General features: G+C 41.2%; 1 protein-coding gene across 8 annotated transcripts in view; it reads left to right on the top strand.

Annotated features, from left to right (window-relative positions):
* LOC306715139 (uncharacterized protein) overlaps positions 1–13,289 on the top strand; it is a 72,597-nt gene that overhangs the window by 23,834 nt on the left and 35,474 nt on the right. For 7 of the 8 annotated variants that reach the window (XM_079185384.1, XM_079185385.1, XM_079185387.1 and 4 more), the window contains 6 exons: positions 1,668–1,841; positions 3,167–3,340; positions 4,664–4,837; positions 6,168–6,341; positions 7,686–7,859; positions 12,007–12,180. In XM_079185384.1, the coding sequence (XP_079041510.1) occupies positions 1,668–1,841; positions 3,167–3,340; positions 4,664–4,837; positions 6,168–6,341; positions 7,686–7,859; positions 12,007–12,180 (1,044 nt within the window). The remainder of the gene's footprint in view (positions 1–1,667; positions 1,842–3,166; positions 3,341–4,663; positions 4,838–6,167; positions 6,342–7,685; positions 7,860–12,006; positions 12,181–13,289) is intronic. The other variant, XM_079185388.1, reaches the window with a different exon arrangement.

Genomic DNA, 13,289 nt, shown 5'->3' with positions numbered 1-13,289 from the left:
AGGAGGCAGCGCCTGAAGACCTGGGGGGCTCACCCATATCCCTGGCAGAGGTCGCTAAGGTAGCCAAAAAGCTCCTTGGTGGCAAGGCGCCGGGGGTGGATGAGATCCGCCCTGAGATGCTGAAGGCGCTGGACAATGTTGGGCTGTCTTGGCTGACACGCCTCTTCAGTGTCGCATGGGGGTCGGGATCAGTGCCCATGGACTGGCAGACCGGGTTGGTGGTTCCCATTTTCAAAAAGGGGGACCGGAGAGTGTGCTCAAATTATCGGGGTATCACACGACTCAGCCTCCCGGGGAAAGCTTATGCCAGGGTGCTGGAAAGGAGGCTCCGACCGTTTGTCAAACCTCAGATTCAAGAGGAGCAGTGCAGATTCCGTCCCGGCCGCGGAACAGTGGACCAGCTCTTCACCCTCGCAAGACTACTGGAGGGGTTCTGGCAGTTTGCCCAACCAGTCTACATGTGTTTGGTGGACTTGGAGAAGGCTTTCGACCGGGTCCCTCTGGGGTTCTTGTGGGGGGTGCTGCGGGAGTATGGGGTGCCGGACCCGTTACAACGGGCGATCCGGTCTCTGTACGACTGCAGTAGGAGCTGTGTCCGCATTCTCTGCAATAAGTCAGACACGTTCCCGGTGGGTGTTGGCCTCTGCCAGGGCTGTCCTTTGTCACCGGTCCTGTTCGTGACTTTCATGGACAGGATTTCTAGGCGCAGCCGGGCGGTGGAGAACGTCAGGTTCCGGGGTCTCGGGATCACCTCTCTGCTATTTGCAGATGATGTGGTCCTGTTGGCCTCCTCGGATCGTGACCTCCAGCATTCACTGGGGCGGTTTGCAGCCGAGTGTGAAGCGGCGGGGATGAGAGATAGCACCTCCAAATCTGAGGCCATGGTGCTCTGCCGGAAACCGGTGGATTGCTCCCTCCAGGTGGGGATGGAGTGCCTACCTCAAGTGAAGGAGTTTAAGTATCTCGGGGTCTTGTTCACGAGTGAGGGTAAGATGGAGCGGGAGATTGACAGGCAGATCGGTGCGGCTGCAGCAGTAAAGCAGGCGCTGCACCGGACCGTCTTGGTGAAGAGAGAGCTGAGCCGGAAGGCAAAGCTCTCAATTTACTGGTCGGTCTACGTTCCTACCCTCACCTATGGTCACAAACTCTGGGTCGTGACCGAAAGGACAAGGTCGCGGGTACAAGCGGCCGAAATGAGTTTACTCCGCAGGGTGGCCAGGCTCAGCCTTAGAGATAGGGTAAGGAGCTCGGACATCAGGAGGGAACTTGGAGTCGAGCCACTACTCCTTCGCATCGAAAGGAGTCAGCTGAGGTGCTTCGGGCATCTAATTAGGATGCCTCCTGGACGCCTCCCATTGGAGGTTTTCCGGGCACGTCCAACTGGGAGGAGACCCCGGGGAAGACCCAGAACACGCTGGAGGGATTATATTTCCCAGCTGGCCTGGGAACGCCTCGGGATCCCCCAGTATGAGCTGGAAAATGTTGCTGGAATAACTTATTTCACTGTAATAATGATTTTTAATTAATTTACAGTGACAGGATTTTCACAAAATGTCTGTTTACAAAAGAAGATGAAACCAAAATGAAAGCCACTCATGTTTATGATGAAAATAATTATTCATTATGTATCGATAAAAGAAACTGTGTGTTGTTTTGTGTGTTTGCAGTCTGTCATGCTGTGACATCACAAAGGAAGGCTGTTCTTCTCTGGTCTCAGCTCTGAAGTCAAACCCCTCCCATCTGAGAGAACTGGATCTGTGTGGAGACAACCTGAAGGATTCAGGAGTGAAGCTGCTGAGTGGTTTTCTGGAGAGTCCACATTGTGGACTGAAGAGTCTGGAGTGGGTTCACTGTCTGCTGCTAGTGCAGCACCTTCATGTTTCATCAATAACTCTATTTGATTTATCTACGTATAGATCCATAAAGTGATACATTTTCTGGTAATATGTTCCACTTCACATCAGCTACCTCGTTGTCTGCATGTCATCCTCTACAATCATGAAATATACAACTTGTCTGGCTTCATCCTGCTGTTGGATGGATTACTGAACATGCCTACTGGGCACAGGCCCAGGGGCCCAAAGTGTCAGGGGCCCCGCTGACCTTCACCTACCAAATGTCACTCAAAGAGACACAAAAAGACTACAAAAAGACACAAAGTTACTTGAATATACTATACTTGAGTGACTCAATGTTCATCATTAAAAAAGGAAATGTAATTTAATCACACGTAAAAAAAAATTTTTTTTTTAAGTTTTAGGAAAAGAACTATTAAAGTAATATTTAAAAATAAAAGAAATTCTGATCCTAACTTTTTTCAAAACATTTTGAATTTTTTTTTTCTGATCTGCTCTGAAGAATCTGAATCAATACTCATCAATACATTTTGTAACAATGTCTCAAAGTTCTATAAAGCATCATCCATTTCACATCTTTCATCAACCTGTTGTGCTCCAGGTTCATTTGAACATTTGCTTTGTGATCAGTATGTCCTGAAAGTTCATATTATATTTGAAACAAGTCATGAATTCTCCTGACTTAAGCTGCTTTTACACGTCTGCTACCACGCTGCAGGAAACCCTTGTGAAGTTGAGTTACACATTTAAAAGCTGAACACATCTGATTGATGATGAACAGATTGTTTCTCTTCATCATTTCTTCTTGATGCAGAGTGAGTTACTGCAGTTTGTCAGAGGTCAGCTGTTCTTCTCTGCTCTGAAGTCTGAAGTGATCTACTGCATACAAGTTCATGGTGGTGTTACCAACATGTTACTGTGGGAGAACAATGTCTACTAGTGTCTCTGCTAATATGAGTTTGGAAGTAATGGTGTAAACTGAATGGTGAACTGGCCACTATCCTGTTTGGGATCAAAGTGTTGGATGTCTTGTCCAACCAACATGAACATCCTTTGGCCCACCTGCTTTCAGGGAAACAAGACGGTTTATGTCGTGCTTTTAGTTTGTTAGAGCGATCTACTACACTGGAATAACTTATTTCACTGTAATAATGATTTTAAATGTCTTTACAGTGACAGGATTTTCACAAAATGTCTGTTTACAAAAAAAAGATGAAACCAAAATGAAAGCCTCTCATCATTATGATGAAAATAATGATTCATTGTGTATCGATATAAGAAACTATGTGTGTTGTTTTGTTTGTTTGCAGTCTGTCATACTGTGAGATCACAGAGGAAGGCTGTTCTTCTCTGGGCTCAGCTCTGAAGTCAAACCCCTCCCATCTGAGAGAACTGGATCTGAGTGGAAACAACCTGAAGGATTCAGGAGTGAAGCTGCTGAGTGGTTTTCTGGAGAGTCCACATTGTGGAGTGGAGACTCTGAGGTGGGTTCACTGTCTGCTGCTAGTGCAGCACCTCCATGTTTCATCAATAACTCTATTTGATTTATCTACGTATAGATCCATAAAGTGATACATTTTCTGGTAATATGTTCCACTTCACATCAGCTGCCTTGTTGTCTGCATGTCATCCTCTACAATCATGAAATATACAACGTGTCTGGATTCATGCTGCTGTTGGATGGATTACTGAACAGGCCTACTGGAAACAGGCCCAGGGGCCCAAAGTGTCAGGGGCCCAGCTGACCTTCACCTACCGAATGTCACTCAAAGAGACACAAAAAGACTACAAAAAGACACAAAGTTACTTGAATATACTATACTTGAGTGACTCAATGTTCATCATAAAAAAAGGAAATGTAATTTAATCACACGTAAAAAAAACATTTTTTTTAAGTTTTAGGAAAATAACTATTAAAGTAATATTTAAAAATAAAAGAAATTCTGATACTAACTTTTTTCAAAACATTTTGAATTTTTTTTTTCTTATCTGCTCTGAAGAATGTGGATCAATACTCATCAATACATTTTGTAACAATGTCTCAAAGTTCTAAAAAGCATCATCCACTCCACATCTTTCATCAACCTGTTGTGCTCCAGGTTCATTTGAACATTTGCTTTGTGATCAGTTTGTCCTGAAAGTTCATATTATATTTGAAACAAGTCATGAATTCTCCTGACTTAAGCTGCTTTTACACGTCTGCTACCACGCTGCAGGAAACCCTTGTGAAGTTGAGTTACACATTTAAAAGCTGAACACATCTGATTGATGATGAACAGATTGTTTCTCTTCATCATTTCTTCTTGATGCAGATTGAGTTACTGCAGTTTGTCAGAGGTCAGCTGTTCTTCTCAGCTCTGAAGTCTGAAGTGATCTACTGCATACAAGTTCATGGTGGTGTTACCAACATGTTACTGTGGGAGAACAATGTCTACTAGAGTCTCTGCGAATTTGAGTTTGGAAGTAATGGTGTAAACTGAATGGTGAACTGGCCACTATCCTGCTCGGGATCAAAGTGTTGGATGTCTTGTCCAACCAACATGAACATCCTTTGGCCCACCTGCTTTCAGGGAACCAGGATGGTTTATGTCGTGCTTTTAGTTTGTTAGAGCGATCTACTACACTGGAATAACTTATTTCACTGTAAAAATGATTTTAAATGTCTTTACAGCGTCAGGATTTTCACAAAATGTCTGTTTACAAAAGAAGATGAAACCAAAATGAAAGCCACTCATGTTGATGATGAAAATAATTATTCATTGTGTATCAATATAAGAAACTCTGTGTGTTGTTTTGTGTGTTTGCAGTCTGTCAAACTGTGAGATCACAGAGGAAGGCTGTTCTTCTCTGGGCTCAGCTCTGAAGTCAAACCCCTCCCATCTGAGAGAACTGGATCTGAGTGAAAACTACCTGGAGGATTCAGGAGTGAAGCTGCTGAGTGGTTTTCTGGAGAGTCCACATTGTGGACTGGAGACTCTGAGGTGGGTTCACTGTCTGCTGCTAGTGCAGCACCTTCATGTTTCATCAATAACTCTATTTGATTTATCTACGTATAGATCCATAAAGTGATACATTTTCTGGTAATATGTTCCACTTCACATCAGCTGCCTCGTTGTCTGCATGTCATCCTCTACAATCATGAAATGTACAACTTGTCTGGCTTCATCCTGCTGTTGGATGGATTACTGAACAGGCCTACTGGGCACAGGCCCAGGGGCCCAAAGTGTCAGGGGCCCCCCTGACCTTCACCTACCAAATGTCACTCAAAGAGACACAAAAAGACTACAAAAAGACACAAAGTTACTTGAATATACTATACTTGAGTGACTCAATGTTCATCATAAAAAAAGGAAATATAATTTAATCACACGTAAAAAAAACTTTTTTTTTTATGTTTTAGGAAAATAACTATTAAAGTAATATTTAAAAATAAAAGAAATTCTGATACTAACTTTTTTCAAAACATTTTGAATTTTTTTTTTCTGATCTGCTCTGAAGAATCTGGATCAATACTCATCAATACATTTTGTAACAATGTCTCAAAGTTCTATAAAGCATCATCCATTTCACGTCTTTCATCAACCTGTTGTGCTCCAGGTTCATTTGAACATTTGCTTTGTGATCAGTTTGTCCTGAAAGTTCATATTATATTCGAAACAAGTCATGAATTCTCCTGACTTAAGCTGCTTTTACACGTCTGCTACCACTCTGCAGGAAACCCTTGTGAAGTTGAGTTACACATTTAAAAGCTGAACACATCTGATTGACGATGAACAGATTGTTTCTCTTCATCATTTCTTCTTGATGCAGATTGAGTTACTGCAGTTTGTCAGAGGTCAGCTGTTCTTCTCTGCTCTCAGCTCTGAAGTCTGAAGTGATCTACTGCATACAAGTTCATGGTGTTGTTACCAACATGTTACTGTGGGAGAACAATGTCTACTAGTGTCTCTGCTAATATGTGTTTGGAAGTAATGGTGTAAACTGAATGGTGAACTGGCCACTATCCTGCTCGGGATCAAAGTGTTGGATGTCTTGTCCAACCAACATGAACATCCTTTGGCCCACCTGCTTTCAGGGAACCAGGATGGTTTAAGTCGTGCTTTCAGTTTGTTAGAGCAATCTACTACACTGGAATAACTTATTTCACTGTAATAATGATTTTAAATGTCTTTACAGTGACAGGATTTTCACAAAGTCTGTTTACAAAAAAAAGATGAAACCAAAGTGAAAGCCACTCATGTTTATGATGAAATTAATGATTCATTGTGTATCGATATAAGAAACTCTTTGTGTTGTTTTGTGTGTTTGCAGTCTGTCAAACTGTGAGATCACAAAGGAAGGCTGTTCTTCTCTGGTCTCAGCTCTGAAGTCAAACCCCTCCCATCTGAGAGAACTGGATCTGAGTGAAAACTACCTGGAGGATTCAGGAGTGAAGCTGCTGAGTGGTTTTCTGGAGAGTCCACATTGTGGACTGGAGACTCTGAGGTGGGTTCACTGTCTGCTGCTAGTGCAGCACCTTCATGTTTCATCAATAACTCTATTTGATTTATCTACGTATAGATCCATAAAGTGATACATTTTCTGGTAATATGTTCCACTTCACATCAGCTGCCTCGTTGTCTGCATGTCATCCTCTACAATCATGAAATGTACAACTTGTCTTGTTTCATCCTGCTGTTGGATGGATTACTGAACAGGCCTACCGGGCACAGGCCCAGGGGCCCAAGGTGTCAAGGGCCCCCCTGACCGTTACCTACCAAATGTCACTCAAAGAGACACAAAGACTACAAAGACACATAAAGACTACAAAGAGACATAAAGTTACTTGAATATACTATACTTGAGTGACTCAATGTTCATCATAAAAGAAGGAAATGTAATTTAATCACACGTAAAAAAACTTTTTTTTTTAAGTTTCAGGAAAATAACTATTAAAGTATTATTTAAAAAGAAAAAATATTTCTGATACTAACTTTTTTCAAAACGTTTTGAATTTTTTTTTTTTAATCTGGTCTTTAGAATCTGGATCAATACTCATCAATACATTTTGTAACAATGTCTCAAAGTTCTATAAAGCAACATCCACTCCACATCTTTCATCAACCTGTTGTGCTCCAGGTTCATTTGAACATTTGCTTTGTGATCAGTTTGTCCTGAAAGTTCATATTATATTTGAAACAAGTCATGAATTCTCCTGACTTAAGCTGCTTTTACACGTCTGCTACCACGCTGCAGGAAACCCTTGTGAAGTTGAGTTACACATTTAAAAGCTGAACACATCTGATTGATGATGAACAGATTGTTTCTCTTCATCATTTCTTCTTGATGCAGATTGAGTTACTGCAGTTTGTCAGAGGTCAGCTGTTCTTCTCTGCTCTCAGCTCTGAAGTCTGAAGTGATCTACTGCATACAAGTTCATGGTGGTGTTACCAACATGTTACTGTGGGAGAACAATGTCTACTAGTGTCTCTGCTAATATGTGTTTGGAAGTAATGGTGTAAACTGAATGGTGAACTGGCCACTATCCTGCTCGGGATCAAAGTGTTGGATGTCTAACCAACATGAATATCCTTTGGCCCACCTGCTTTCAGGGAACCAGGACGGTTTAAGTCGTGCTTTTAGTTTGTTAGAGCGATCTACTACACTGGAACAACTTATTTCACTGTAATAATGATTTTAAATGTCTTTACAGTGACAGGATTTTCACAAAATGTCTGTTTACAAAAAAAAGATGAAACCAAAATGAAAGCCACTCATGTTTATGATGAAAATAATTATCCATTGTGTATCGATATAAGAAACTATGTGTGTTGTTTTGTGTGTTTGCAGTCTGTCACACTGTGAGATCACAAAGGAAGGCTGCTCTTCTCTGGTCTCAGCTCTGAAGTCAAACCCCTCCCATCTGAGAAAACTGTATCTGAGTGGAAACAACCTGAAGAATTCAGGAGTGAAGCTGCTGAGAGGTTTTCTGGAGAGTCCACATTGTAGACTGGAGACTCTGCGGTAGGTTCACTGTCTGCTGCTAGTGCAGCACCTTCATGTTTCATCAATAACTCTATTTGATTTATCTACGTATAGATCCATAAAGTGATACATTTTCTGGTAATATGTTCCACTTCACATCAGCTGCCTCGTTGTCTGCATGTTTATCCACTACAATCATGAAAAGTACAACTTGTCTGGCTTCATCCTGCTGTTGGATGGATTACTGAACAGGCCTACCGGGCACAGGCCCAGGGGCTTAAAGTGTAAGGGCCCCCCACTGACTTTTACCTAAGAGATGTTACAGGTCCCAGGATGTATGAGCCTGATGGCAGATCTTATTCCTGAGAAAATCAGGAAATATTAAGACAGGCAACATTTGGCTTCTTTTTTCAGCATCTGAACTGCGTCTGTGCTTTATACAGGTTTTAATTTCCTGTAAAATATGTATATTTCACATACCAGGACAACTGCTGTCTGTCTTCAAAAGGCAGCCAAATACATTGTTCTCCGTTGTGATAATGGGATCCAGAGTTACTTAACTTATGTGTATTGAGAGGTACCCCTAGTCATGGCCATACATTTATAACAATTAACAACCCACAACTAACACTCTTAAACAGAGCAAAACTCCACGACACAACAGTCTGTGACACATAAACAATTTGTAACACTAATAATTGTAAATTTATAAAATTTCACCGCCGAACTGCATGCTGGGTACAGCTCACTCGCCTGCTAGCACAACAGTCTGCTAATAGCTGGGAGAGGCTCCATCGCTCCAGTAACGTTACAGTAAATAACAGAACAGAGCGATGCAGGATGAACAAAGACAGACCGGAGATACACCGATAGAGTTTGACCCATATGCAACGCTGATTACATGTAATATGTGTGGTATTTGTTATCAATGTACGTTGGTACATAGAGGGTGATAAGAAGCTGTGCTTAGAGGGGCTTAGGACCCAGGGGAATGTAGGTGAAGGAAACAGGAAGAGACGGGAGACACACCACACAAACAGCTGTTCACCGCTCGTCATGATCTTGTAGACCAGTGAATCTCAACTGGTGGGTCGTCGCGGACCCGTTTTCAGTAGGGGTGGGGGAAAAAATCGATACTGCATAGTATCGTGATATTTTGCGTGGCGATATTGTATCGATACACGGATGCCAAGTATCGATCTTTTATTCTATAAACTATAAACTTTTTTTTTTTTGGTAAAAATTAAATCAATTGCTTTTTCAGTCCACTAGATGGTGCTGAGTTGTTTTCTGGTGAGGTCAGAAGAGGTCCTGGGTGAGTGAGATTGGTAGGAAGTTGGTCAAAACAAAGAGAGACATCGATCGGAGAAAGAAATCAGAAATGTGCCGTTTTAACAAGGAAGGCCTTCACGGCGTTCTTTCACCGACACAGCCGTGCCCAAACTCTACAGAGATTAACGCGATGAACGCGGCACGAATCGCGTTAATCGCGTCATTCGCTCCGCCGGTCTCACCGGTGACTATTTGTTTTCATTCGCGTGAATCGCGCTGGATGCACCGGAGAGGGGGCGAGGCTTATCACCCTGAAAGCCGTTCAACTGTCCGCCATCAACCGTGGAAAAATAACCTCTATTTCTGCTCAGTACGTGTTGTGGAAGTCCCAGATATCACCGGAAACTAAACGCCGTCATGTCTGGTTCATAATACAGTCCGGAGGAGCTCCGTGGATTTCATCGAGCTCACTGTGTCGAGCAACCCACACGTCGGCTGTTTACTAAAGCTGTATGAACACAAAATAAACTGATTTGGCTGTGATTTAACGGCAATAAACCGACAAAAAGGGACTCTGAAATGACTACGCAATGATGCCAATTTGTACTTGTTTTCTCAATGGAGCTCAGATCGATCGGTGCTATTCTATACTAACATTGTAGCAGCTCCATCAACACTCAACATAACGTCATCTAGACGTAAATACGGCAGCGTCTTTCCATTGTTTGCACCAGTGCGTGTGCCTGGCTGCATGTGAATTCTGTTTCGCTCAGACGCTCAATCTGGCCTCACAACAGGCCTTACATCTGCCAACAGCAGCCAGGCTCATGGGGAGAGTGCAGCGCATAACTGGCTCTCTGCCCTTGACGTCCACGCCTCGCAATTTATACCAGTTATATAACTCTTATATCGTACTTATAGAAGTTATAGACACGTTTGAATTCAGTTAAGTTTGTCAGGTGCAACATTTATGACAGTGTTGGTCAGTCTGTCTGCTTGACAATCCCATTTTGCTGCAATACAAATGATTGAAGTGAGATGAACAGACTGAAAACTTACCTTATTAGATAAAACATGTTGACACAGTTTTCCTTTGGGGACATCATTTGCAGTTGAAAAAAGGTAATAAATCGCAATATATGTTCTCGCAATACTCAGCATATTGCAGTATCGTGATAATATTGCAGTATCGTGATAATATCGTATCGTGACCTAAGTATCTTGATAATATCGTATCGCGGGATCTCTTGCGATTCCCACAGCTAGTTTTCAGTGGGTCGCGGGCCTTTGCCTTATGCAGCGGAGTTATTCACGATCCTTTCCAGCATTAACGGCACTTGTTCAGCGGTGCAGGAAAACGACGACCAATGCGTTGTAAATCACGTCACGTGATGCAGTTTAGCCAATCAAATAAGGGTATTCTGATATGTTTTCTGCCTCCAGTGAGATGTACCCACACCGTGACACAGGAGGGAGAGACAAGGAAAGACGTAATTCTGCACAGCTGTTGTAATGTTAGATGTGAAAGTCGAATGACTAGATGAATTCTCAAAGATCGAAATTGTTGGAAAGAGCACAGTCCTTATCCTATGCTCCGAAAATACTATTAAAAGTGTCTGCTTAATAAGTAAACAAGCGATAAATTATGCATTATTCGTGATGTGTTATACTGCAATAATTTTGCAATATACTGTGATACACACTTTAAATCATACCACCCACCACTACCCGCACACACAAGTCTCACAGTGCTGCACTGTCACCTACTGGGCATAGATAGATATACACTTCTACAGGAAGTTGTATTATGACTGGCAAATCACAGAAATTCATTCAAATATCATGAATCAAATATTCATAAAATAATGAAAATGTGACCATACATTTTGTGTGCATCACAGAGACATAAAAAGACTACTCAGAGACACAAAAAGTTACTTGAATATACTATATATACACTATACTTGAGTGGGTCAATGTTCACTATAAAAAAAGGAAATTTAAGTTAATCACACGTAAAGAACAACATTTTTTGTTTTCGGAAAATAACTATTAAAGTAATATTTAAAAAAAAAAACTTTTCTGATACTAACTTTTTTTCAAAACATTTAACTTTCTTTTTAACTTTTTTTTTTTTTTTTCTGATCCGCTCTGAAGAATCTGGATATCAATACTCATCAATACATTTTGTAACAATGTCTCAAAGTTCTATAAAGCATCATCCACTCCACATCTTTCATCAACCTGTTCAACCTGAAACAAGTCATGAATTCTCCTGACTTAAGCTGCTTTTACACGTCTGCTACCACGCTGCAGGAAACCCTTGTGAAGTTGAGTTACACATTTAAAAGCTGAACACATCTGATTGATGATGAACAGATTGTTTTTCTTTATCATTTCTTCTTGATGCAGATTGAGTTACTGCAGTTTGTCAGAGGTCAGCTGTTCTTCTCTGCTCTCAGCTCTGAAGTCTGAAGTGATCTACTGCATACAAGTTCATGGTGGTGTTACCAACATGTTACTGTGGGAGAACAATGTCTACTAGTGTCTCTGCAAATATGTGTTTGGAAGTAATGGTGTAAACTGAATGGGGAACTGGCCACTATCCTGCTCGGGATCAAAGTGTTGGATGTCTTGTCCAACCAACATGAACATCCTTTGGCCCACCTGCTTTCAGGGAACCAGGATGGTTTATGTCGTGCTTTTAGTTTGTTAGAGCGATCTACTACACTGGAATAACTTATTTCACTGTAATAATGATTTTAAATGTCTTTAAAGTGACAGGATTTTCACAAAATGTCTTTTTAGAAAAGAAGATGAAACCAAAATGAAAGCCACTCATGTTTATGATAAAAAGAATGATTCATTGTGTATCGATATAAGAAACTCTGTGTGTTGTTTTGTGTGTTTGTAGTCTGTTATGCTGTGAGATCACAGAGGAAGGCTGTTCTACTCTGGTCTCAGCTCTGAAGTCAAACCCCTCCCATCTGAGAAAACTGCATCTGAGTGAAAACAACCTGAAGGATTCAGGAGTGAAGCTGCTGAGTGGTTTTCTGGAGAGTCCACATTGTAGACTGAAGACTCTGAGGTGGGTTCACTGTCTGCTGCTAGTGCAGCACCTTCATGTTTCATCAATAACTCTCTTTGATTTATCTACGTATAGATCCATAAAGTGATACATTTTCTGGTTATATGTTCCACTTCACATCAGCTGCCTCATTGTCTGCATGTCATCCTCTACAATCATGAAATGTAAAACTTGTCTGTCTTCATCCTGCTGTTGGATGGATTACTGAACAGGCCTACCGGGCACAGGCCCAGGGGCCCAAAGTGTCAGTGGCCCCCCTGACCTTTACCTACCAAATGTCACTCAAAGAGACAAAAAGACTACAAAGAGACACAAAGTTACTTGAATATACTATACTTGAGTGACTCAATGTTCATCATAAAAGAAGGAAATGTAATTTAATCACACGTAAAAAAACTTTTTTTTTTTAAGTTTTAGGAAAATAATTATTAAAGTAATATTTAAAAAAAAAGGCATTTCTGATATCTCATCAAAACGTTTTGAATTTTTTTTTCTTCTAATCTGGTCTTTAGAATCTGGATCAATACTCATCAATACATTTTGTAACAATGTCTCAAAGTTCTATAAAGCATCATCCATTTCAAATCTTTCATCAACCTGTTGTGCTCCAGGTTCATTTGAACATTTGCTTTGTGATCAGTTTGTCCTGAAAGTTCATATTTTATTTGAAACAAGTCATGAATTCTCCTGACTTAAGCTGCTTTTACACGTCTGCTACCACACTGCAGGAAACCCTTGTGAAGTTGAGTTACACATTTAAAAGCTGAACACATCTGATTGATGATGAACAGATTGTTTCTCTTCATCATTTCTTCTTGATGCAGATTGAGTTACTGCAGTTTGTCAGAGGTCAGCTGTTCTTCTCTGCTCTCAGCTCTGAAGTCTGAAGTGATCTACTGCATACAAGTTCATGGTGGTGTTACCAACATGTTACTGTGGGATAACAATGTCTACGAGTGTCTCTGCTAATATGAGTTTGGAAGTAATGGTGTAAACTGAATGGTGAACTGGCCACTATACTGCTCGGGATCAAAGTGTTGGATGTCTTGTCCAACCAACATGAACATCCTTTGGCTCACCTGCTTTCAGGGAAACAGGACGGTTTAAGT

Source organism: Pholis gunnellus, assembly GCF_910591455.1.
Source record: "Pholis gunnellus genome assembly, chromosome: 24".
Classification (NCBI taxonomy): Eukaryota; Metazoa; Chordata; class Actinopteri; order Perciformes; family Pholidae; genus Pholis; species Pholis gunnellus.
This window is presented reverse-complemented; position numbering and strand designations above follow the sequence as displayed.